Here is a 26,911-nt window from a genome sequence, read left to right as displayed (position 1 = left end):
AGTTTTACACTTAATTGGTACTCTTTTGTAATGTGTTATATAGCACTGATTTTTCGACATTTTATTTTTGTGAAATTCTGAAATTCTGAGCTTCTTACAATTATTACAGGGGAAGGTGTTTTTATGTTAAATGACTATTTTTGTTCTGGTGTTGTTCGAATATTCTATGTATTTATATATAATGATAGTAAAGTATATTTACCAAAGAAAGAATTCTGTATGTGCCATATGTGTGTAAATGAACACTTCTACCCTTTAGTTATGGCTTTAATGTATTGTAGGCTTTATGGTTTATATGGATGCAATTCACAGAATAATAGAAAAATATTAATATTTTTATAATCACCATTTCTTTTAAACGTTTTTTTGAATAAGAACAAAATGTGAAACTATAGTTTCACTACTAATGTCATGTCCACAAAGCAAATTCATATACAGATTATATTCAATATCAGGTAGTAAACACGCTGCAGAATGATTTTAAAATTGTTTGGAAAATTTAACGAGGATTATCTGATGACTGTACAGTATGTTTTTATCCTCGTCGGTACAGAATTTGCTAATTTTTAGTCTGTTTGATAATGTGTCGGGGAGTGAAGTTGTACATAATGAAAAGACTGTGGAACAATTTTTTCAGTTGTAATTGCTAATGCAGTACTTTGAATACCATATTACCATGAAAAGCAATACATTTTTAAGAAAGAGTAATACGTTATTGCAGTATTTTTATTCAAAATTGTTTTTCATGTCCTCAGTGCTTCCAGACAATTTATACTACATGCACAGAACAATCAACGAGAAATAAACAAAATAATATGAGTTTTTGAAAATATATTATTGAAATGAAATTACTAATCTTATTATGTACAAAATCAAAATAAAAGTCTAATCTAGTTGTGCTTTATGATAAAACTAGAAAATAAATCTGTCATAGCACTTCATGTGCAATGCTAAGGTAGTTAGTCATTGTATTTAAAAAATATATCCCTTTAATTTACAAATTTGACAGACAAATTTGGTAATGCTGGTGAAGAGTGGAGGGAAGGGTAATGATATCCCTCCTTTCATTCATTAAAATGTCTAATCTAGTTTGCCTTATGATAAAAACTATAAAATAAATCTGTCAAAGCACATGATGTGCAATACTAAAGTGGTTAGTCTGTGTATTAAAAAAAAATATTCTTTTAATTTACAAATTCCACAGACAGATTGGTAAAGCTCTGTTCAACTGGAAACAGTGTCTAGCATCCTGTGAAGATATGATTTTAGTATATGTTAAATGTTAGACAATACTTATTAATCTGATAATGTCTGGATAATTTTAATGTGAATATGAAAGTGGAATTAGATGCGAGATTAGAAACGTGATAGAAAAAGGAGACAGCATCGTCTCTATATAAGCAGTGGTTTTGACTGGTTTGAAAAATATTAATTTTCTTTATATTACTGTTCAATAGAAATTAAGAAAGCTGCAAATGGTTAATAATACACTGGTCTACTTCGTGAAATTTTTTTTCCTCCATCACATATACTGTAGATGAAATGAACTTTTTTTTTATTTTTAGGTATGCTTTGTCATTGATTATATTTTAGTGTTTCTTGTACCATACGTTAATATACATAATTGTAAATCATGAGATTATATGATTTGTTAAAAATAAATGCACTTTTTTTAAAAATAACAATGAAAATATGACTTTCTCTTGTATGGTGCGCCCTCTTTGGAGCTTTCTGGTACAACATCCAGCAGAAATATATCATCATGGAGTCGTTCCAGAAACCTTCATAATGTTGCATAGGCTTATATCTTAGTGAAAACGTCCACCTTGCTAGTCAACCGACTTCACCAAGAAATCTAAATCAGAGTACAATGCATAAAGTGAACTTCCACAAGACATGCAACATCCCGTTTCCTTATATGATTGTAGAACAGATACCTTATTTGAAATCAGAATCTTTCTTTCTTTCTATCTGAGAAGTTTGTACAGATCCTGTTTCAAGTTCACCCAAGCTTTTTATTCTGTATTGGTTAGAAATTCAATACAAGCTCTATCATTAACATTTTCTCAAGTCTTTGAGTCCAATAAATATGCCTTATTTTAATTTTTCATCACTTATAGGAGGAAATTTTTGCCTCGGCTATTGAAATTATTTTGAATCTGTCTACACTATGGCCTTCACTAAGGACTTTATCAATCCCAATTTTATGTAAAGAGAAGGAAATATCTTCTTTGGATCTACAAGAGGTAAAGCATTGGACACTTGTGTTCCGGTTCATAAGTCATCCTTAGTTTATAATCACGTTTAATGTAAATGTTCATATATATGGTATCTATTCCAAATATAAGGGGAACAAGAAAATTTTGCGACGCCTGCTTGCATACTTATCAAAATATTAATCACCCTTAGATCTCCACTCTCTTGTCACTATAATTATTTACCTCTAGTAGCAGTACGTGTCATACATTCCTTTTTCCTTTTAAGATACACAGAATAAGCAACCGAAACAGGTTTGGAATTTCCGTTATGGAGAAACACAGCTTTTAGACTTTGCTGTAAAAAGTCAATGATAAGTTTGCAATATGTTGGTTTTATGTTCTTGATGCAGTTTTTGGATGGGACCCACGGATGTGGCAATAAACGATTGGATCAGTATCACATAATTTTGTAAGACTGAAATAGCAAACTTGACACCATTTTATAGAAGGTATCTTTCCTTCAACTTAAAAGCAAGAGGTTCTGGTTTGTATTTTGGCATAAAAACGTCTTTATAATGAGATGGTTTAGTTCCTTCTGATTAAAAAGTTTTGGTTTTGAAAGCTTTTCCTCTAGGAGGTGCTCATCATTTGGTAATGGAATGAAGTTTTCACATTCTATTCCTTCTAAACTATCCAGTCCTTTACAGGAGCTCTGGAGCTCGCAAATTTTCATGATTGATAGGCCTTATTGCAGAGTATATCAGGGACGAGGAACTCGTATTGTAAACAGAGCAGTCAGCATGAGTACCTAAATACAACAGCAACAAGGTAGCATGAGAAGCTAAGCTCTTTGAGAGAGACTGTTCCCCATCACTGATCTATATAGTATTGAATAACGTATTTTATGCGTATTCTGAGCAATGACACAACAAAAATAACATAATAATTTTCTTTGGCTTTCGCCATTCCTTGAGAATAGCAAATGACACTGCATTTTTCCTCTTGTTGAATCACATACACAATCCCTTTCAATGACGAGTACATATCCTAAAGTGCCCAATTTTTACCTTGACTCCTAGTGGGATTTGAAACTTTAATTTATGCAATTGCTTAAGGGCTGGTGTCATTGTACAATGTTATCTTTGCAAATTAATCACATACATAGTGAAATGCATTGGAGACAATTTTTGTACTTCCAAGGCATGGTATATTGTCCTCTACAATCAATTTAACCGTCGAAAATTCAATAACACTACAAGGAATATTGCTGAAGAAAGTAATTCACTATCACTATCTGACAGTAAAGGAATAGTACAAAACAGAGAACTTTAGTATTACATACACCCTGTACAAGCTGATACATGAACTTTGCAACCTCACAGATTGCCCTACATTTAAACTGAAATTCTACATCCTGTACTAGCTGATACATAACTTTGCAACCTCATGGATTTCCCTGCATTTAAGCTGAAATTGCATACAGCCTGTACTAGTTGATACATGAACTTTGCAACTTCACTGATTTTCCTACATTTAAGCTGAAATTACATACACCCTGTACTAGCTGATACATGAACTTTGCAATTTCACGGATTTCCCTACATTTAAGCTGAAATTACATACACCCTGTACTAACTGATACATGAACTGCAATCTCACGGATTTCCCTACATTTAAGCTGAAATTACATACACCCTGTACTAGCTGATATATGAACAACTTTGCAACCTCACGGATTTCCCTACATTTAAACTCACAGATTGCCCTACATTTAAACTGAAATTCTACATCCTGTACTAGCTGATACATAACTTTGCAACCTCATGGATTTCCCTGCATTTAAGCTGAAATTGCATACAGCCTGTACTAGTTGATACATGAACTTTGCAACTTCACGGATTTTCCTACATTTAAGCTGAAATTACATACACCCTGTACTAGCTGATACATGAACTTTGCAATTTCACGGATTTCCCTACATTTAAGCTGAAATTACATACACCCTGTACTAACTGATACATGAACTGCAATCTCACGGATTTCCCTACATTTAAGCTGAAATTACATACACCCTGTACTAGCTGATACATGAACAACTTTGCAACCTCACGGATTTCCCTACATTTAAACTGAAATTACATGAAAATGCCTGCGAGTGTTATGAAGATTAATCAATTAAAAATATACAGATAATGTAATTTTTAATGGTATGGGGGCATGCGGTAGTGTAGTGCCCGAGGTTCAATTTCTGATGGAGTTATGGGTTTTTCCAGTGACTTAAACTTTACAGTTGCATTGTGACCTTGGGGGGGGGGGGTTGACTCAGCCTCAAACACAAATTGAATATGTACTATGAAGTGTTCCTTGGAGGTATAAGAGGTAAGCACATGGGACTGACATCCCTACTGCTACTAACACCAACTGTCTGTGAAGGTTGGAGCCTACACTTTAAGCCTCCATGGCCTATAATAAGGATAACTATATATCTATCTGATGGAATCCATTTTTGTCTTTGACATGAATTGACGGACTTCACCATTCCTACGGATCTCATAAACTATACATACGTGATGTGGAAATTAGCAGCTCAAAATTAGCCAAGTAACACATTAATTTGCTTTATGAATTCTCCTTGTAGACCAGTGTAATTTTAATTATAGTTTTGCTAATTTTTCCAGAAAAGTCGGTGAACATTGAATTGTTAGCCAATTACCGACGAATTTTGATAAATTCTTACAAAAAGTCAATCATTGGTATTCAATTCTGACTTCATTGTTGAATTTATATAGTGTTCATTGGTATTATCTTAAGGGGACACTCAACTTAAAAATTGGAGATAAAGTGTCATTTTGTGTATCAATTTTACAATATTACCTTTTTGAAGCTATTTATGATTTTTTAATCACTAAAAAATTTAAAATTTAATTTCATTGAAATAAAAAATATATATTTTTACACTAATTCACGTGATAGAACTAAATCAATACACAGAATTCTTCCCCTCTTCATTGAGAAGGCACAGTCAAATGCACAAAGCCAAAAAATAAAAAATGATAATTAAAAGTGATATTTCAATTAATGATTGATTAAAAATTGAAATATTTTTTATTTTGAAAAGTAATGGATCCAATGAGCTGAGATTTTGCATGTTACTTCCCATGTGTATATTAAACTTTTTCTCCAAATCTGAAAAAGATTGCTCAGATAGGAAAAAAGTTCCAAAATGTAGTTGAGTGTTCCCTTAAGTATTGTAATAGGCTAATTTTTCATAATTCTTCTAGGGCAGTTTCTGGGTTCACAAACAGTCTGTTGTTACTGAAGCCCACTGCCAAGAATGTATTTTACATTCCATAATTTTATTTCAGGCTTCCTCTCGTCTTAAATTAACCTAAGTTTTCAATATTTCAGCGGGTTTCATATTTTATTTATTTATTCTGGTAGAGTTAAGGCCAACACACCTTCTCTTCCACACTACTAGAAATATAAATACACGTGAAACATAGACAAAAGACTAAAAAAAAATTAACAATTGATCTACAACAATAATGGAGTTCAGTGCTGCAGTTAAATTTTAGAAGTTTGTCGTCAATAGAATTCTTGGAATGTGTTCTGAATTATTATGCTTCTTCAGAAACATTCCATTTAGTTCTATTTCAGACAGAATGTAATCATTTGTCAGTTTCTTTCAGACAGGATGTAATCATTTGTCAGTTTCATTACTAAATTACAGTTCTTCAGTGTCCATTTTCCTTCTTGCTTACTAAATCAGACATTGGATTGAGGGAATTTCTATCAGTAAATGAAATAATGGCATACAAGTAATTACTGTTCGAAATCCTGTGGCTTATTTGGAAAAGTTCTTGTTGTACCTGATTAAAAATCAAGTTTAAAAGCATACTGCTTTATAAAAGTTATCAAAGATACATATTAGCAACAAATTATAAAATTAAACAAACCAAGAAACGTAGTAATTTGTAAGGATAATAACTGTGTTTGTAATTAAGAATGTTTGTCATGTTGTGCATTCTCCTTTTTGACAGTTCGAAACTGCTTATCATATAGGATGAGCTGTCTCTGGCTTGAAGAATTTGGCAATCTCAGGCTTCTGTACAGACAGTATATGTAAAGAATATATTATATAAGTTGGAGTAATGACGACTATAGAGAATCGTCCTGATTTGTATAAATTAAGTAGTCCTGAGTCCTGCTCCATTATGAGAATATTTAGTGTGTTTGGCAGAAGAAGTACTTATATTATTAGATAATGATGATGTTTAATATGTATAAATATGAATATACAGTTTGTTGTTGAAGGAACTTATGTTTCTTGTGATTTACTAGATACATTATGTACACGTGATTGTGTTTGTGATTATATTGTTTTCAATTTTCCATATAGTTTAATGTACTCTATCTATAAATTTCCAATCTGCAGCAATTAACAAATTCACATTAAGAAAGGACAGTATTAATTACAGTGACTATTTTACACTATTAATCCATTTTGAAAAATAATCTAATAATTCTAAATATTGTCATCTTTCATCAGACATTTTCTTCATAGAGAAAGTAGTAGTTCCAACCTACGGTATAATAATTTTGTGTAGTGAAACATTACTTATAAAAAACCCGTGTCATAACATCCAATCAAAAATAGCACCGGTACCTGTTAAAATTTGTTTACACTTTTAATCTTACTTCAAATTTTCGTTTACCTGGAGATTTAATAGTGTGGATTATTTAGTGATCACAAATAGCATGTTATGTTGTAAAATAATATGCTCTAGTTGAGGTGTTAAATGCTCTCTTTTGTTTATATGAAGTTCCTTAAATTAGATAATGTGCCTTTCACTAGGAGGAGGTAATCTCAATCAAGACCGGAAGTTACCAATGTTACCAGTCGTAGGATGTTAATTGTTGCACCAAAGAATTCATTTGGAAATTTAAAGATTTTACACAACACAGATTTTATGATTCAGTATTTTAATATCTGTCGTAATTTTAACATGCTTTCATTATTTATATCCTTTAGTAATTAGCATTCCTTATAATTTGTTTGTTCCTACATTGTATTTACTTGCATTATTTCTACCAAGATGAATTTTGGTTGTTACATATTGAACAAGATTTGAATACTCCAAGTAAACTTCATGTCTGATTCATTCTATAATTGGTTTATCTTATTCATGGCTTGTTTTCAAGTGTGCATTTCTCTGAAGACAGTTTTTGTAATACGTAATAATTTACTGAGAATTATTCAATTAGCATTTTCACAAACGTACAATATTGCTAAGAAGGTAACATGATAATGTTTTATTGTGTATAATAACTTTTTTCTTACAAAACTCTACATTGAGTTTTTTTTTTTTTCAAATATAAGGAACAGTTTATATATGATGTTTGGATCGAATATTTTGGAACAGTAGCTGAATTACTGTAGAAGTATTGAATTTCAAAAATTGAAAATTTATTACTTATAACAACTGAATTAAGAAGTTATGCACACTCAATATTGCATGTATCACTGTTATATAATATGTTCAAGTTGAATTGAAATTTTGTAAGTAAATATGTTGATACATATATTCAAGATATTAATAATTTTATACCTTTTGTGTTATATGAGTGATATGAATGTTGATAGCTGAATCAAAAGGTGCACATTCTTTTGATATAATCTATATACATATAATTTTCATGTCTGTGTTTATGGATTTGTGTCACTACTGTATTATTAGTAGTTTTGTTTTTCATGAAACTTATTTTACAACACACCAGAACATTTACCAATGAAAATAAAATGTTTTATGGCAGAAGAATTTTTCTTATTTACATAATGTCATATGTCCATTTCCTTAAATACTTTACATTTTTCGTCAATTGAATAATGTTACAAGAATAATGTTTTATAACTTTTAAATATGCAATAATAATCTACACCAGTCACGAAAAAAAAAAAGAAAAAAAAAAAAGGTCATTCCATAGCTACATTTCTTGCATTAGATGAACATGAAAACACATTTTATGAAAACACAATTTTACATTAGTTTGTACAAAGAATTTTAAGTGACCACCTTTATACCTATTCGTACGTGTTTGAAAATTTGCAGAATTTAGGAATATTAAACAGTTCTTTTCGTGCTCCATCAGCAGTTGCAAAAATGTTCACTTAATGCTCGAAATTAATTATCTTGTAAAAAATATGGATTTTCGGTATATCAATGCCGAGTATTCTGGCCGTTCATATAGCCACAAAATATTTAAACACTGACACTTTATAGGGAAATTTCAATATAGAAATTTATAAGACATCTCAAAACTCTTACCACAGAATGTTACGATATATCCATTCCCATACTTTTTCTTGGGTTTAGCTCCATTCTCAATTGTTCATACTGTTAGAGCGTGCTTCAGACAACATTTCTTCTTATCAAGAACAGAACCTGTTTCTCGCCACTTATTAAATAATTTAACACACTATTATGCCAATCCCTTATTGACAAGGACAGTCCTAGAGTTGCATTTGGACTATTACAGTTCAGAATTTGGTAATTGAACATGATAAACCATATTTGGGGAGTGACCAGCCTCATGGTCTACTGGTCAGAGCTTCTGGCTATAGTTCATGAGGTCCTGGGTTCGATTCCCGGTTAGAGCACAGGAATTTTTCCTTAAAGGGGATTATTCGTCCATGGTCTGGAATTTAGGTTAAGTTTAGATTTAAGACCTCTCCTGGCACCACATTATCATAATCATCCTATCACATCATCGGGGTAATGTAACTCCACCTTCCAGGCGCCCCAACCTCAGAAATGGGTTACAACTAAGCCACGGCCAGGCGAGAAGACCAGAAATGTCGAAAGACAACCTGGTGGCATTGGATAAAAATATATATATATTTAGGGAGTTTTTTGCTTGAAGCATTGACATTGGGGAAATCTGGTAGTACTTTCTGTTAATACAGCGACGTCATCTAAGCATGCTATGTTGTGCAAGCAATAAGAGCTGCACTATTCCACTCAGGCTGAGAATAACGTATTTTCTCGAATAAGCTGTGCACGCCACTTTTGAAAGTCTCAAAGAAACAAATTATTAAAATAAAATTTTCAACAAATGTATTCACAACAAATTAGGAACAAACACGAATACATTTCAGTTCATAAATTTTATCCTGGAACAGCACATGTTTCAAACTCATCCTATGAGCACATATGTCAGCTATCTTGTTTAATTAGATAAAAATGTTGACTCGTGACTACTCTGCCAAACGAAAATGCTCCTTTGTTTAGCTCACTGTAACCTGGTAATCAGTAAAGATTTTGAGCAGTGACCACTTTTAAAAGTACTGTAATTTCCATTCTTTCTCAACATTTCTCTCGTTTTGACCCCCATCTAACGTGAAAAACAAAAAAGTTTACTGCTTATCAACTTTTGAAGATGTACATGTCTATTCTGAACAGATCACATCAAAGTTAGTATTTCCTTTTTTCTTATTTTTCAAAAAAGATATTCATTTCGAATTTTTTTCTATGCTTTCCTTAGACATTGAGCTATAAATTAAAAAAAAATTACAGCCTGATTGATTATCATAGGAGCTACAAGATATATGTTAAACGAGCGGGAAATATTGTATAATGAACTCTTTCCAAAGTTTTACGAATGCTAACATACATCACCAAATATGTCACAACTGACATTAACATAGCGTTAAATGTTTAGCGTACTGAGAGAGTGCGAAAACTCTATATTATTTATGCCTGAGTGCCAATTGTTTGCTTCAATAGTGGGAGACATTGAAATTTAACTAGGTAGGCAATACAGCACGTCCTGATTAACTGCAACCATTAAATCTGGAACAATATTAGCAAACCGAATTACAAAATAAAGTTTTAGATAATGAATGAATATGAATAACAAAGATAGCTTGAATGAATACAGGATGAGTCAGGAGGAAAGGTACATGGTGTGAGGGGTGATAATATTGGTGATTCTGAAAAAGAAAAGTTTCTATGAACATATGCCCTGTTCATAACAGAAACTGACATATAGCTGTTTGAAAAACATGGGCGTCAGTCTCATGTCCTTCATCAGCACTCATACATGGACACAACCAAAACGACATTAGGTTGTTGTAGGATCAGTGAAACGTATCCTGGGCATTGGATTGGTCGCGGTGGTGTAATTTCTTGGCCACTGAAGTCACCTGACATTACACTGGATTACTATGCATGGAATAGGCTTAAGGGCAAAGTCTACAAGCGCAAAGTGGAAACTTCTCGCTCACATTTTACATGCTTTGCTCAAGTAAAGGAATGTCTGAATCAACTCAGATCAGCAACGCAGCAGCTGTCTACAAGAGCTGCAAAGTGCATTGAAGTTGACGGTGGATTTTTTGAACATGTTCTGCAAAGAAAAGTACACAATTAAACAGAACATAAGGTAACAATGTTTTAATTTACTATCACCTGCACTTTTCATGTTCCTCATTGTTTCTGCTAGTTTTTTCCAAAACCGTTAAGAACAGGACATATGTTCATACAAACTTTTTTGTTCAGAATCACCAATATCACCCCTCAAACCATGTACCTTTACTCCTGACTCACCTTGTATCTACATGCCTATGTTCTGTATATTTCTTGATAACCTTACAGTACTCTGCATACTCATGTTAAATTATGGAAGTCTTTAGAGAGCTAAAAGAAGTAAAAACATACAGAAATAACTAAGTTAAATTAAAACTGTGACTAAATGTGTTAATATCAAAAGGAATATTTTGGTAATGAGTATTAAAGGTTTCAAATGAAGAGAACTTTCAATATTTCATTGTTATATTTTTACATCCCCAGCTAAATTTATTAATTTACATAGATCATGAATCAATACATTACATTCTTCTTTTTTTAAATACATTCTTAACAGCTGAAATGTACAGAATGTTTCAGATTCATTTCCATAAAAATATATCAACTTTTTACAGACTGTACACATATTTCATACTATATATATTATTATGACATGTTTATTTTTATATATTATTTATAATGCTCGTACAAGCATCATCAACAATTAATTTTATTTTACAGGATGTTAATTTTACCAATTAACCACTTTTTAAACAAAGCTAAAATGCATATTGGTTCATGACATTTGGTGAATGAGGAATTAAACTTTTAAGAAAGCATGATTGAGATGTCTGTACATAGAAAACAATTTTATCATGGGATTTGCAGCTGAAAAGCCAAACGCAACTCCATTAACATATCTCCATATTTACAGATAGTGTAGTTATTTTAGTAGTAACAAATATTATACATTAATTCATTATACTTTTGTAACTCATTTCAACGTACAATGTTAAGTAGATACTCCTATAGTAACTTGAGAGTGGTTCTTGTTTTCTTAAAATTTCATTAGAAAAAAATATATAAAACTAATCTCTTAAAAAGATATGCAGCAGAAATTTCACCTGAAGAAGCTAGGAAGCATAATTACGTAAGATCACCTAGTACAGCGTTTCCCAACCTGTGGTCCATGGACCCCTGAAAACAAGGCATGTTTTCAAACAGTATTTTAATTAAGATCAACTTTATCACGTTCTCTGCTTTTTTTTATCAGCTTTAAACTCAGACATGTGAGACAATTTAACAGGAATGAGTTCGCCTGAGGAACTTCTTTTGGCTTGCAAGCAGTGGCAATGTCTCTTATGATCCCCATACACTTACAGTCCACCTGCAGTTCAGGGACTGTCAGTTGAGAACGACAGTTCAAAACTGAAGCAGGCCCACATTAATCAGTCCGAGATGACAGTTGTGAACTGACAGTCTGATCGAACAGTCCCAGGACTGCAGTTCGACTGTCTATTCACCATACACATACACACAGTCTAGCAATCAGATACCTAGGTGAAAAGTTCGAGTTCAATTCCACTGTGAAAATGGTGCGTGCCGTCACAAAAACCAGAATGAAGATTGCATCGCTTCTAATGTTGCTGCTCTTCATGTCAAAAGAAAATTGAAAACGGCTGTGGACGAAAGAGTGGTTGTTAAATCGTGAAAATTTATCACACAAACTTCTGGAATATCTGCAAAATACTAGCAGTGAAGATTTGAAAAAATATTTAAGAACTGATGAATGTTTCGGAAAATTACTGAAAATGATCTAATCTTATATTCAGAGAAAAAAATACAATAATGAGAAGTGCAATCAGGGCGCACGAAAGATTAGTAGTGATGTCAAGATATTTAGCAACTGGCCATTCATTTGAAGATTTAAAATTTTCTGCAGTCATCTCTCCACAAGCACTTGGAAAAATCATTCGAGAAACATGTAATTTTATATACAGGGTGTCTCCAATCTTTAGGATCAAAATTATACAGATGGTACAGGACTCTAAACTGAGTATTTTGACATAAGGAACCAGTGGTCGGAAATGCACATTTCAGTAGCTGTAAGGTCTTGAACAAGTAATAAGTTTGAAGAACATTTTTGCAAGCTGCTTTAAGTTTTTACACACATAAACAACTTACATCTCATAGCAACTGTTCAAAGTGGTAACCACCAGCCTTGATACATCCAGAACAATGCATGACATTTTGCTCCACTCTCTTAAATATCCCTGGTGTCTGTACAACGAGGGAGGCAGGCAGGTAAGAATCTGTTGCCCAAGCGATCATGGATATGAAGTGGGCAGTGTTATAACCACATTCTCTTGCAAATAACAAGACATTTAATGTTTTATTTCCAAAACAACATACACCTCATAGCAACAACTTAAGCTCAGAGTAATTGTTGAAAGTGGCGACCACTTGTCTCGGTAAATGCTTTAAAATGACACATGAAATTTTGTAAGCAATAACAAATATCACCATGGAAGTGCCTGGCAGTTGTTTGTTATGAAAATTAAAGCAGCTTACAGAAACGTCCGTCACATACACTTTCAAGATCTCGTGGCATCTAAAGTATCCATTTCCTTATGTTCCTTATGTCAAATGCTCAGTTTAGAGTCCTCTATCATCTGTATAATTTTGACCCTAAAGATTGGAGACACTCTGTATAAAGCTCTGAAGGCGGAGTGTATGAAAGTAAGTATTGAATAACTATACTGTGCATTATACAAATATTTATTTAGAACCAACTGTACAAAAACTGTAACTATAACAAAATCATGTTCCTTACGAAAAGCACTGCGAATGTTATTAATTTTCTTCTTAACTGTATCTACAGTGGCTTTGTTGTCTACGGTCTTGCAATAGGTCACCAATTTTTCATATTATGCTTGTAACTTTAGTCTTCTGTTGCTATATGCTTTAGATTTAATGTTCCACAAAGCAGGTAACTGCCGATATATGGTAAATCAATAAATCTACTAATAAATGTGTGATCACTCATAGTAGAACTCATTGTTAAAAACCAAAACTTTTACTAAGCTGAAAGTTTCGACCTGCAGGCACAATATGCGGATATACAAACATACACACACAGTTTCGCGTAATTTTTATTCAACCGCAAGCCTTTCGACCGCCTGCGTGTGTATGTCGCGATCTTAACTGAAGGCCAGATCTGTCACAGTTCGGAACGGAACTGCAGGCAGACTGTATGTATGGGCACCATTAAGGAGCACAAAAGCAGTGCACCACCTCTTCAAATAAAATATATATTTTTAAATTAATATTAATGAGCTGCGGTGAGCGATATAATTACTGTATTATAATACTAAATAAAAACAGCACTGCACGTGCACTGGTCTTGTTGATGTCTGGGACTTACGTTTGCTACTCAACACTGTTCCATTCGAGCATGCACAGTAGTAGAGTTCCACTAGAAGGGTAGAGAGGCAATACAGAGATTTACATATTTGTCTATGGTACAGAGTGCGTAGGAGCACTTTCAGATGTGTTCTCAAGCTGTCTACAGTAGTTAGCTCATTGCATCATAAATGTTGCAATGAGTAGTGTGCAAAGTCTTTTAAATAAGACATTTTCTGGAAGACCATTACATGAAAAGATCAAAATAAAGAAGTTGTGTAGATCTACACCTAAATTGAAATTATAAGCGACGAAGAACAATAACAGAGGAGCGACAAGAAAATCCAGCAGTCGGACTTACGAAAAATATGAGTGGTTATGCAGCTGCAATATAAAAAACGCCTATGTTTTATGAGTTTTATTTATTTCTCTGTTTGAACTTAGGACTGTGCGCTGTAACTAAGTAATTTTAATTATCGTTCTGCAGATATGATTGATGTGAACCGCATGAATTAAAGAATTAAAAAACACGATTCTTCAGCTGCACACATCAATAATACGTTAACTTTAGCAGTGTTGGATCAAACAAACATACAGGCACAATTATATTCAAGTTAGAGGAGATCTGTTGAACTTCACAATGATAAAGTTACCAAGAACAGATATGTGCGTGCAGATTTGTGGAGCTTTTGAGTTGGCTTTAAGAAGTCACACTGAAGGAGACTCATCTTTAAATGCTGGTATTTTTCGTGGACTCATCAATTTCAGTTCTGAATTAGACGCAGATTTAAGGAACATTTGGAAAGAGCAACAGTGTTTAAGGGCATATCAAACATTATACGAAATCCTTCAAGCCATTTTGGATGTATGCCAAGATGAGATTTAAAATAAATAAAGAATGCTGACTTTTTTAGCAGTCATGGCTGATGACACGACAGACATATCGAATGCTACTCAACTAGTAGTGATTTATCGATACATTACAAATGGAAAGCCAGTAGAGGAGTTCTGGGCCTGTAAGAACTCTCCTGAACAGAATGCCGAATCTTTGTTTATGTGCATAGAGGAGGAAATTGATCGACATGTCGGAGAAGATCCCAGTAAATTAATTGCTCAAACTTATGATGGATGTGCGGTCATGAGTAGGAGTAGTAACAGATTGCAAAAAAGAATTAAAGAGTTCTATCCAAATGCTCAATATGTACACTGCCATGCCCATCAGCTGAACTTCATCATGGCAAATGCAGCCTCAATGTCAAAATATTTTTTGCTATTCTTGGAGGATTTTGTACATTCTTTTCTAATTCTCCATAGAGAACCAATGTTTTAGACAAGATAATAGAGAAACGTTTCCCTGTACCAACGAGATGGTATTTTCACTCTCGCACTGTAAACACTCGCAAACTAAGGCCCTGGGATTCAAGATCAATGTAAAAAAATCTAAGTACATGAACATTTCTAGAAGTTGTGAACCTCAGAATAATACCATCAATAACAGGAATGACATACTAATTGGAGGATATATGTTTGAGAAAGTTCAAGAATTTGTATATCTTTGTTCGTTCTTAAGATATAATAATGAATTAAAAGATGAAATTCAGAGAAGAATTAATTTGACCAACAGAGTCTATTATGTGCTTTTACCTGTGCTTGAAAGCTAAATAGTAACCAGAGAAATCAAACTGAACTCTAATTCGGCCAATGGCAACATATGGCTCAGAATCGTGGACATTAAAAAAGGAAACATGTACACAAATAGCAATTTTGGAAAGAAAGATACTGAGAAGAATTTTCGGAGGTGTACAGATGGGCAATACGTGGAGAATCAGATACAACAAGGAGCTGTACAGACTGATTATTCAGTTCTGACAGCTCAGCGACGTGAAAGAGGGGAAGTAATAGGAGGAGTGGAGAGAGTTTTGGAGTAGAGATAAGGGCGAGCGGTCGGTAAAGGAATGCAGTACAGCTTAATTGTACTGGAAAAATACCGTTCTACCGCACGCATGACATTCGATCGCTCCAAAGGCAAGCGAGTAAATAACTCAAACATCCCTTGGCGTGACTAAATGGACTCGCCTGACTCAGGTGCATGTCGCTGGCAACTGTCAGGACTAAATTATCGTACTGTTCGATATGTTTAAAGAACCAGATATTGAATCCTTCAGTAGAATATCTAGATTGAGGTGGTTGGGACATATTGGAGGTATGGAGAACCTTAGGAAGGCTAAGATGGTTATCACACAAAAAATAGAGGGAACAAGGTTGAGAGGAAGACCACAATCGCGTTGAATGGATTGTGTGGAATGTGATTTGGTGAGGTTTGGAATCCGGAATTGGATGAAGCAGGCTGAGGATCTTTTTTTTAAGTGGGTTATTTAACGACGCTGTATCAACTACTAGGTTATTTAGCGTCGGTGAGATTGGTGATAGCGAGATGGTATTTGGCGAGATGAGGCCGAGGATTCGCTGTAGATTACCTGGCATTCACCTTATGGTTGGGGAAAACCTCGGAAAAAACCCAACCAGGTAATCAGCCCAAGCAGGGATTGAACCTGTGCCCGAACGCAACTTCAGACCGGCAGGCAAATGCCTTAACTGAGTGAGCCACGCCGGTGGCTCTGAGGATCATTAATGAAGTCAAGGCACTCTTGGGCTGTAGTACTAATTAAGAAGAAGAAGAAGAAGAATAAGACTGTAAACACTGTTTACGAGTACAGAGAAGAAATCTTGGAATATATGGAGACAATCGAAATGCACGAAGACATCAAACACAAAGCCACATTAGAACAGACAACTGGGCTGAAAAGAACAGTGAAAGATGACTTTGTACTTTGGCTCTCATTGTTTCATCAAATTATGACGAAGAGAGTCCAGCAAAGCAGAGGCGAGAAAGCAAGTTCACGAGGATCATGGAAGCCAAAGAAGTCTGTGATGTACTAATTATTTGCCAAGCAAAAGAAAGGTTCTCGTTCACAGGTCATCTCGTAGCTGCTAACTTATTTCTGCCAGAATATTTTCCAAGATATGTGCAGTGCCTTCCTAACAAATACCTCAACAGTTCAGGAGTGATTTATTGTAGGAACGAGTTCACATGCATGTCTGGAGCCAATGCACTCTACTCTTGAGAGAAATTTAGTTGAAACATTTGGAGAATGTCTAAGACTTCTGGAGATTATAATTACAATTCCGATGAAAACATCAAAGGCAGAGCAATTTTTTTCTACTCTTAAATGTGTCAACATATTTCTTAGAAATTCATTGCTCCAAGAAATACTCACAGCTTTATCTATGTTATCCATTGGAAGAAGATTTATTTCTGAAATTCCAAATTTCAACAACAAAGTCACAGACAGATTTTCGAAATCGAAAGAGAGAAGAGCAGATTTTTTTTCTTTTCACAAAAACGTGAGAATTTTCTATAAAACACAACATTGGCAGAACAATATTATATTTTATAGTGTATTACAAGTGAACCAGATCACTAGAGTGTGTGGAATATTGTTATAAAACACAATATAGCGAATATAATATTATTTACAGTGTGCTACAATTAAAATTGAATACTTTATTTTGCTATTAATGAACCTACATAAGAAAAAAATAACTTTAATTTCTTGACTAACAAAATAGTGTACGTCTGTAACATAAATGTTAATAGTTATGTAGTAGTTACTATAATAGTCAGGCAACATTCAAAACACAGTGCTTCAGTTTTAGATTCGAGTATGACGTCATTGTTTTACTTGACTTAATCCCCACTCCAGTCTGACCGGTAGGAGTATTTGGTTTTTTCGCACTTTGAAATGTATGTAGCCAGATGATGATGATGATGATGATGATGATAATAAATATTTGTGCATCACCAGGATTATTTATCACCACACGCCACTGCTTGCAAGTCATATGTACCTATCCGATTTTTTAGTTTTTTAAATTCTAATGTTCAGAGTACAACCACAGTCTAGTATATACAGTCACGAAGCTCAATACGTAGGAAATATGCATCCATAGATAGTTGCTAACCACTAGGATCGCTACTATCGCCTAATCACATACAATGTAAAATAGTACCTGTACAATCTATTGTTCATAGCACCCTCATTAACTCAAATTTCGTGACTGTATATAGTAGACTGTGGTACAGCTGGCGCCAGCATTTTTGGCGTGTGTCGTACATATATAGTGTCCGTTTGTGAGCATGTTGCTAGTGCAGTCATGCACTCTCATCTGATATCTTTGGAAGTATAAAAACATCTTTACTGATTGACATTAAAATTAAGGGATATTATCCCTTCTGCAATGGAAAAACAACTGTATGAGAAACCCCTTCTTGGTGACAAATAATAATTCAAATTAAGGAGTGTTATCCTTTCTGTAATTGAAAAAACAAGTGCATGAGACCCCCTTCTTGGTGACAAATAATAGTTTGCCCTCGGGGGAAGGGGGGGAGGAAGGAAAAAAGAACTGTTGGAATGAATTATCTTTTGTTTCGAGTTTAAAAATCGTGTTTTATACAACGCCCCTGTTGCAATCTAGGTTGTATGCAAATACTTGTGTGCAGGGGCGATGCCAGCAGGAGGGGGGAGGGATTTGATGAGCTGGAGCCTACCCTTAACTCACCCACCCCAACATGAAAATGAATATCACATGAATAATTATTGTGTATTGTTCATCAATTTCAGGAAAAAATAATTGTTCAAAATAGTGTGCAATAATGTAAAAATTACTTCTTAACGAACTTTCCATGATCTCTATTAATGAGTAGAATATGATTACCAGCCTAAATTATACAAAATATTTTGAAGGTCCGCCAAAATAAAATACGAGGTTCAAGGGGTCCGTAACACTCAAAAGGTAGCGAACCACTGCTTTATAGCATTCAAATAAAAATGTTTTATCCTTTTTCGTAAGATGTCACTTTCTCTAACTGTTAATTCTATTTTTAAATCTTACAACAATAAGCATGGAAAATTAGTAAGTACAGATTCACTATAATAATAAGATAAATTATTATAGCTACAGAGGATTTCACGTTAAGAAAAAAAGCATTGAGCATATGGGGCTATTCCATCAAATGACCAGTTACCATAGAAACGCCTACCTACCACATAGCTTGTACAATGTATTAGGCAAGGCCCATAAAATCAATTATTTTGTACGAGATCGTGCATATTTGCTTGTTTTCCGCACAGAACCAATACGCGGCAAGTGTGAAATACCACATTCAGTATTCCCAACGTAACACACATAACAATTTCCCTCTTCTTACCGCTTAAGTGCCATATTCATTTTACTGCTTTAGGCTTTTAACATATTATTTTTAGAGACGTTTAACATAGTAATAATTATAAATTGGAAACTTACCACTGCAATTTCACCTAAATTGCACTGTTAATTATTGTTTTTAAATATTTGCAAAAATTAAGTAAACTCTATAACACCACAAAAGTTACTGCATTTGTAATGCAAGTAACATTAAGGAAGCCGTGAAAAAATCAACATTCCAGATGCCGATGTTATTACTGCAATATGTTATATAAATAATATTGTTAAAATATTAAAATGAAAAATAAATCATTACATAACCCTACCGTTTGTTTTAAGTTCGCATTCATAGACTGGGGGAAAAAAAAGACAGACTATATCACGGCCTGCTGGAATATAGTAAACACAGCAAACATTTTATAGCAACAATTTGAAGATAGATATTTTTGTTTTTAAAAGTTGCCGTCATTGAACAGAAACCAAGATGGAGATTTCATTGCAACTAATTAGAAATTCCTCTTTCAGGTATGTAATAAACGATCTTCGCACAAAATAATGTACGATACACGAGCGGTATGTTTGTTTTCATGTTCTCGGAAATTAAGAAAGCTCAACTACGTTTCGCTTTTTCAATCTTTTCCTTGAACATGAAAATGTCAACATACTGGTCTTGTAACGTATATTACTATTTCTTAACGTGGAATTCTCTGGGCATTTAATTTTGAGCAAAAGATTTAATTACAATTTATAACATACTGAGTATGGCATCACAAAGTGTCATGAACTCACGATAGTATAGATAAAATAATTTTTATAACAATGATGAAAAATACAACCTGCGAACTGCATCTTGCTTATTTTAAAAATTTGGCATAACATTGCCTTGATAGTGACAAAACATGCTGATTGGTCACTATAAATTATTAGAAACAGACTATTCACTGATTCCAAACATTACCTTATCCTCAGTTTCAAAATTCACTTTCACTTGGTTAACTGGTACAACAGGCGTCCTGTAAGTACGGCTACCAAGATTACAGAAAACTAGATAGCCTCCTTTTGATTGACACAAATACTGAATAAAGTGCTGCATCAGGACAAAATGAGTGCTCTGAAACCAAACACATTCACAGAACTTAACAGTTCACCAGGATCTATTTTAATCTTAAAAATAAATAACGGTAATAAAAATAATACAAAAGGCAGTGAAACACACAGATAAAGACAACAATTTATCATTCATCTTTGTTATAAACACTGGGAAGAAAGCACACTTACATTATTTGTACAAGTTAAAAACAATTGTACTTTGTTTCAATATAGAGCAATAACAATTACTTATTTAATGTAAAGATTCCTTATTAAGCATCCGACTGCCATTTTTATAAAAAGATTTCAACAAACTTATATAAAAAAGTCGTAATAGTACTATACATGATGACAAGTAATGTACAGTAGTGGCAAAAAAACCGGACCGACCCTTGTAGCTGATTTCAGAGCCTTGTTCACTCAGAGCATGATAGACTGGTAACTAAGACTTTCGTGGTTAGAATCCTGCTTGGGAAGGAAACTTTTTTTTGTTCCTTATTCAAATTTATTCCCAATACTTTTCGATTGCAACGATATTTTACTACTTAACTTATTATTTCCAGAACATGAATTTTACCAGCAATCGAAAAGTATTGGGAATAAATTTGAATAAGGAACAAAAGAAAGTTTCCTTCCCAGGGAGGATTCGAACCACGAAAGTCTTAGTTACCAGTCTATCGTGCTCTGGAGTGAACAAGGCTCTGAATCAGCTAAAGGGTCGGTCCAGTTTTTTTTTTTTGCCACTACTGTACACACATAATATATCTACTACTTCATAAGTTTTTCACTGTGTGAACTTCACACTTTTGCAATCTTAGGTTTTCAAATATGTGCTACAGTTGTAAACATTAGGCCTATATTTGATAAGATTTTAGATGTAGAGCTCGATCAGGATTTTATTTCTGATGAAACGAATGCGAATTTGTTGTTTTACTTCCTTTTATTGGGCTGTCTCTGCTAGAAAAACTGTTGGCCCAACAAATGGAGATGCCTGAACCTTGTTGCATAATTTACAAAGGAATAATATTAGTAAATTTACTTGTGATCTGTAATTTGTGGAATATTTATGTTGCATAATGCTAAGAATAAAACTTACAACTTACAAGTAAAAATATTAATATTATTAGTGAATTTTACAAGTTTTTGTAAGTCTTCTTCATCTGAATAATTAAAAGCTAGATGATTAATCATGATTTAGTTTAATATTGTTCGCCGCAAATAGGCTAACTTCACTAATAATATGTAACTGTGGATAAATTTCTAACTTGTAGGGAAACTATTATTAAACCCTACTAACTAATAATATTAGTTTCAATTATGCAACAAAAGCTTGTAAAATTCACTAATAATAACAGTATTTTTACTTGTAATTTGTAAGTTTTATTCTTAGCATTATGCAACAGAAATATTCTACAAATTACAAATTGCAAGTAAATTTACTAATATTATTACTTTGTAAGTGGACTGGAGCTTGTTCTGCCAAGAGGTATGTCTAGACTGCGAAATAGAGAATACCCAGAAATTAGGTAGTAAGGACGTTGTAGTAGAAATAGACGAGGCAGATTGGGAAAAGAAAATACAATGTGGGGAGAATTATAGGAGGACAATGAATTTTTGGTGGCATGGAATGAAATACTTGAAAAAGAATTTTTATTGTGCCCGTTGAAAAAAAGAGATAAAGAAACTCTGTTGAATGTGATTAAAAAATACATAATTCCAGGTACGACAATAATCTGTGATTGTTGGAAGTCATGGCAACTGTCTAGAAGATGACAGGTTCTGTGATTGTTGAAAGTCATGGTAACTATCTAGAAGATGAAGGCTACAGACATTTAACAGTTAACTATTCGTACAATTTCATTGATCCTGAAACAAATGCATATAAACAGAACATAGAATGTGTGTGGCGCGAAGTTCGTGAGAAAATTCCGTGATATGGAAGAAAGGAAAAACATTAAGCTGGATACAGCACTGAGTTCTTATTCAAACGTGCGTACCCAAACCACTGCGAATGTACTATCACTTCTTCAAGACTATTGGTAAATTATATCCGCCATTCCACATCTAAAAATGGTGAGTAGAACAAACATAATAGGCCTATATAAAAAATATATTCCTTGCACCATAATTTTAAAATGCATTAACGACATAAATATTTACACCATATTCTGAAGTCGTGTTTGGCATAAAAAACAATAGTAGTAGTGGATTGGAGCTCATTTTGTCGAGAGGTATGTCTAGACCGCAGAACAGAGAAAAACCTCCAAAAATTAGGTGGTAAAGATGTGGTACTTGGGGGGGGGGGGGGACACTATGCGGGATACATCGCCAAGTTCATGTTCAAATATGCACATCCAAAACTGTTTCGTAAATTGTATTGGGCACCTTTCTACATCTAAAAATGGTGAATGGAATAATTAATTGGGGGCTTTGTTCTCCAACATTTCCTAATTGTATGATCAGGAAACCATTTTTGGAATTGCAAGCACCTCTTGCTAACTACGTAAAAAAAAAAAAAAAAGCAAGAAACATTTTATTAAAGTATTAATTAGAAGGCTTCCCCCCTCAAACTCCTTGAAAACAAGTTTATTAAAACCTTCAACATTGGAACCATGCATTTTCAATTTTCTTCAAACATGGCGGCACAATGGCCACTCTATAATCTCTCTTCTAACATGTTGCTATAATCAAAGTTGAGACAAGTGAAGTGCTACCAACTTATGCATATTGTGCGTCACTCTTATTTATTACAGTATTATTAATTCTTACTTGTTAACTTTCGTGTTCTCTTGTGTACCAGCCTTCCTTGCTCTGTTTTACAAGTACTCTGTAACTATTATCATGTTCTTTTGCAAACTTTTTAATTGCTTTTTACTCAGCTTAGTTGTTACATTGACTTCCTTTTGTATTATGCTTTGCGGTGTTTTGTTTTCATCTACCTATAGGACTCTGCCCCTAGATGATATATATATATATATATATATATATGAATCCGTAGGCCACATTATGGAAGGTAAGAGACATTAAGAAGGCTTACATCAAGAAATAGAAGGAAAATAAAATGTAGAAATGCAAAATTGAAGTCAGACCCTTTTGATTGCTAATATCTGTAATTTGTGTAAATGTTGTTGTTGTTTGTTGTTGTTTTCTAATGCCCGGTGTTTGACAATAAAGTCATTTGACCTCTTGCACTCCAATATTTTTCAAAGATATTATCATGGTCAGTCACTGAAGCACAGATTTTGAGGTGTTCCGAATCCATTTCTTGGTTTGAGTTGCACAATGGACAGTTTGGGGACTGATATATTCCAATTCTATGCAGGTGTTTGGCCAAACAATCATGGCCTGTTGCCAATCTAAATGCAGCTACAGACGATTTTCGTGGTAAATCGGGAATTAACTGTGGATTATGACGCAGAGAGTTCCATTTTTTTCCTTGAGATTGTGTTATCAAATTTTGTTTGTTGAAGTCTAAGTATGTAGATTTAATAAATCTTTTCACAGAGTAATACGTAGATTTAGTAACAGGTCTGTAAATAGCAGTGCTGCTCTTCTTTGCTAAAGCATCCACATTCTTGTTTCCCAGGATTCCACAATGGGATGGTATCCATTGGAATACAATTCTTTTATTGAGTGATATTAATTGAGAGAGCATTTTAGTTATTTCTGCTGTTTGAGATGAAGGTGTGTCTGGACACTATTGATAGAATAGCTGCTTTGGAGTCTGGCAATATAACTTGCATTCTTAAATTTACTGATATGGCATAGAAGATTCCTGAGACTTTCACTTATTGCAATGATTTCTCCATCAAAACTTGTTGTTCCATATCCAAGAGATCTATAAAGTAAATGTTTAAAATGTTTAATTCATGTTTATTACCGTTATCAATATACTTCAAAATTACTAAACTCTAGATCTTTGTTAAATATCATTTCTTCTCTGCTTCCAGCAGGCATGTCCTCATTTTTTCTACAATGTTCTCATTTTCCCATCCTACTGCCCTCTTTTTCATGTTGGTGAATCTGGTAACCCTAGGTGTTTCCACTGATGGGTTCATCACTATAGCCTATAACCGTGGGCTTTGTGCTTGCAGGTATTGGGTGCCATGTTAATGTCCTTCATTGTTAAACTAATGCCTGCAAGTCGTTCTGCTAAAACCATCCTGAGAAGAGTCTATCTTTACATTCATTGGCTCAACGTGTTGTGCCAGAGCTCTCTCATCGACTTTTTCTTCGTTCTTCCACCATAGTAGTATTGGTATTTCGAAGAACATGAGCGGCAATATTGTATAAAGACATTCCATAATAAACTCGTAATCCTACAATTCAACCTCTGTCATATCCATTAACATACCTCTTTTGCATCTTGGCATTATTATTCAGCAAGACATCCATTAGTGCCTAAGTGCTATAGTAATTGGTTATGCCCTAGATGAAAAGGAAGAACTCCATCAAGTTCAGAACACAAACGTTACAAATAAATAGTAATGGATTTACGCATCCTTCTTACATACTCCTGTAACAGACTATGCTCCATACAACAAAGTTGCTCAAATTGGTCATGTTTTCTTTTGGTGTTGAGATTTCAATACATAGTAACAAAATATCGGTATCTCATAAATACAGCACTATCTTTAATTGTTCCATTTAAGCTTTAATTTTTGGTTGTTAATCACATATGAAAGGTACAGAGAAAAAACAAAGTCACAATTCTCATAAGGGTCATGACATCATCTAATTCAGTATATTACCTACTGACAAATTTGTGTGTTTTGGTTATAAAAACTGGCAAAGAAGAATTATCACCATGGATAAAGTTATCCTTTCCCAATTTTTATTAAAAACTGCAATAAATTTTGAAGTAATACTATACTGAATTAGATGACGACATGACCATCACCCTTAAGAGAATTGTGACTGATCGCTTTTTCTCTGTAACCTTCATATAGTATTGCATAATTCCATTATACTGTATATCTGCAGAAAAATCAATTCCAATTTAAATTGTCCATCTAAAATCTTATTTGTCTGCCAGTATTGTCCACATACTTCTATTTAATCTCACTGCTAATTACTAAGGCTTCCAGAAATTAACTTCCTGTCAACAAAATTGTGTGGCAATGTCTTTTTAGTTCGTGGTAACATAAAAATTAACATTTTGTAAAGCATGTAAAGTGTTCCTATAAAAAATTAAATGTAGAATATTATTTAAATAAATTTCCTTAAAAAATAGATCGTGACGAAAATAAGTACATTAATTTAAAATTTTATTGGGCAATGGAACACAATAGGATAATGACAATATGAAATCTGTTTTTAAAAATATATTTAAGCAGAAACTTCAATCCCCCAAGAGGTAAAGTATAAACTGAATTATTTTCTCTCTTACTTGGCAGATACCTTGCAACACCAAGCCTCCAAAATTTGAACCATTCTATTTCCAATTGTAAAAAAAAAAAAACACGCAACTTCCTCTTTTATACAAGTTTGTTGACACATTCAATAACAACGGCAAAGTTAAATTATAGTATATATTTCATTTGAATATAATACATATTTAAACAGAATTTTTTGTTCTTTCTTATGTATATAACTTTCGCTCCGCTATGTGGTAACTTGTCATATGAAGTACAGGTAACATTTCTCAATACCTTACCAGCAAGTCACTGGTCAGTGACTCCTCCTGGAGGAGAGAGAATGGGAAGGGTTGGAATGCTGGCTCCTTCTATAAGATTTGGGTTCAACAAGAACACGTTTGGTGAGCAGGCCACACCAGCTGATCCAGTGCTAGCAACTACTGGTGCAGGTGTTGATGTAGGCACTGACACAGGGAATAGTTGTTGCTGTCAACACACAAACATAACAATATATACTTAGATTTATGAGATCTACATAGCAAGTATTAGCTTGAATCTCAAAGTACTTGATATTGCTCACAAAGTGAATGAAGCTTAAAGATGTGAGTGAAACAACTGAAGGCTGTTGTATTATGATCGTTACTGAAAGGAAATTGTTAAAATTTTCTCTTAAGATGGTCACAATCTTAACCTAAAGTAGAATTTTAATACTATATAGAGAAATACACTGACATTCATTAGAAATCTCAATACATTTTTATAGTTTCATGGGGACTTTGGTAATAAAAAAACATGTTGTAAACCTTATTATTGCTGATGTTTATTTTCCACTCCTCTTTTTTGTATGTTGATACTTCACAGTTTGTAATGGGTGCCATAACGATAGTCTTTGCTTTTTTTTTATGTATGGCATTAAATTGGCATTGCTGTTGTTTTCATCAAGTCGAAAAATATCGACAACAACAGATCATCTTCACACATGTCCAGCATTAGCTGAATTAGAATTGATTTCAGCATCAAAATTATATTGGAAAGCAAGGAGAATGGAGTTCATTCAAGTCCCTGGGCGTTAGATTGCCGCTGTTGCTGTTGCCACTGCCACCACCACCATCTCCGCCACTACTAAATCTAAAAATGATTTATTATATTATTTTAGTGAATGTTATTTATTTCACTCATGTAACCGTAATTTGATAAATAAAAGTTGAAAGTAATGTTTCATTTCTTATTGTTATTTTTGGTTGATGTCTCATTTTTT

At 33.6% G+C, this 26,911-nt stretch overlaps 1 protein-coding gene across 5 annotated transcripts in view; it reads right to left on the bottom strand.

Annotated features, from left to right (window-relative positions):
• Positions 1 to 10,938: 10,938 nt before the first annotated feature.
• garz (Sec7 domain-containing protein garz) overlaps positions 10,939 to 26,911 on the bottom strand; it is a 91,423-nt gene continuing 75,450 nt past the window's right edge. For 3 of the 5 annotated variants that reach the window (XM_069849348.1, XM_069849352.1, XM_069849351.1), the window contains one exon: positions 10,939 to 26,139. In XM_069849348.1, coding sequence (XP_069705449.1) covers positions 25,960 to 26,139 — 180 coding nt within the window. In that variant the 3' untranslated portion in view covers positions 10,939 to 25,959. The remainder of the gene's footprint in view (positions 26,140 to 26,911) is intronic. The other 2 variants (XM_069849350.1, XM_069849349.1) reach the window with 2 other exon arrangements.

Source organism: Periplaneta americana, chromosome 16, assembly GCF_040183065.1.
Source record: "Periplaneta americana isolate PAMFEO1 chromosome 16, P.americana_PAMFEO1_priV1, whole genome shotgun sequence".
Classification (NCBI taxonomy): domain Eukaryota; kingdom Metazoa; phylum Arthropoda; class Insecta; order Blattodea; family Blattidae; genus Periplaneta; species Periplaneta americana.
The sequence above is the reverse complement of the archived record's forward strand: the minus strand, read 5'-3'. Positions and strand labels throughout refer to the sequence as shown.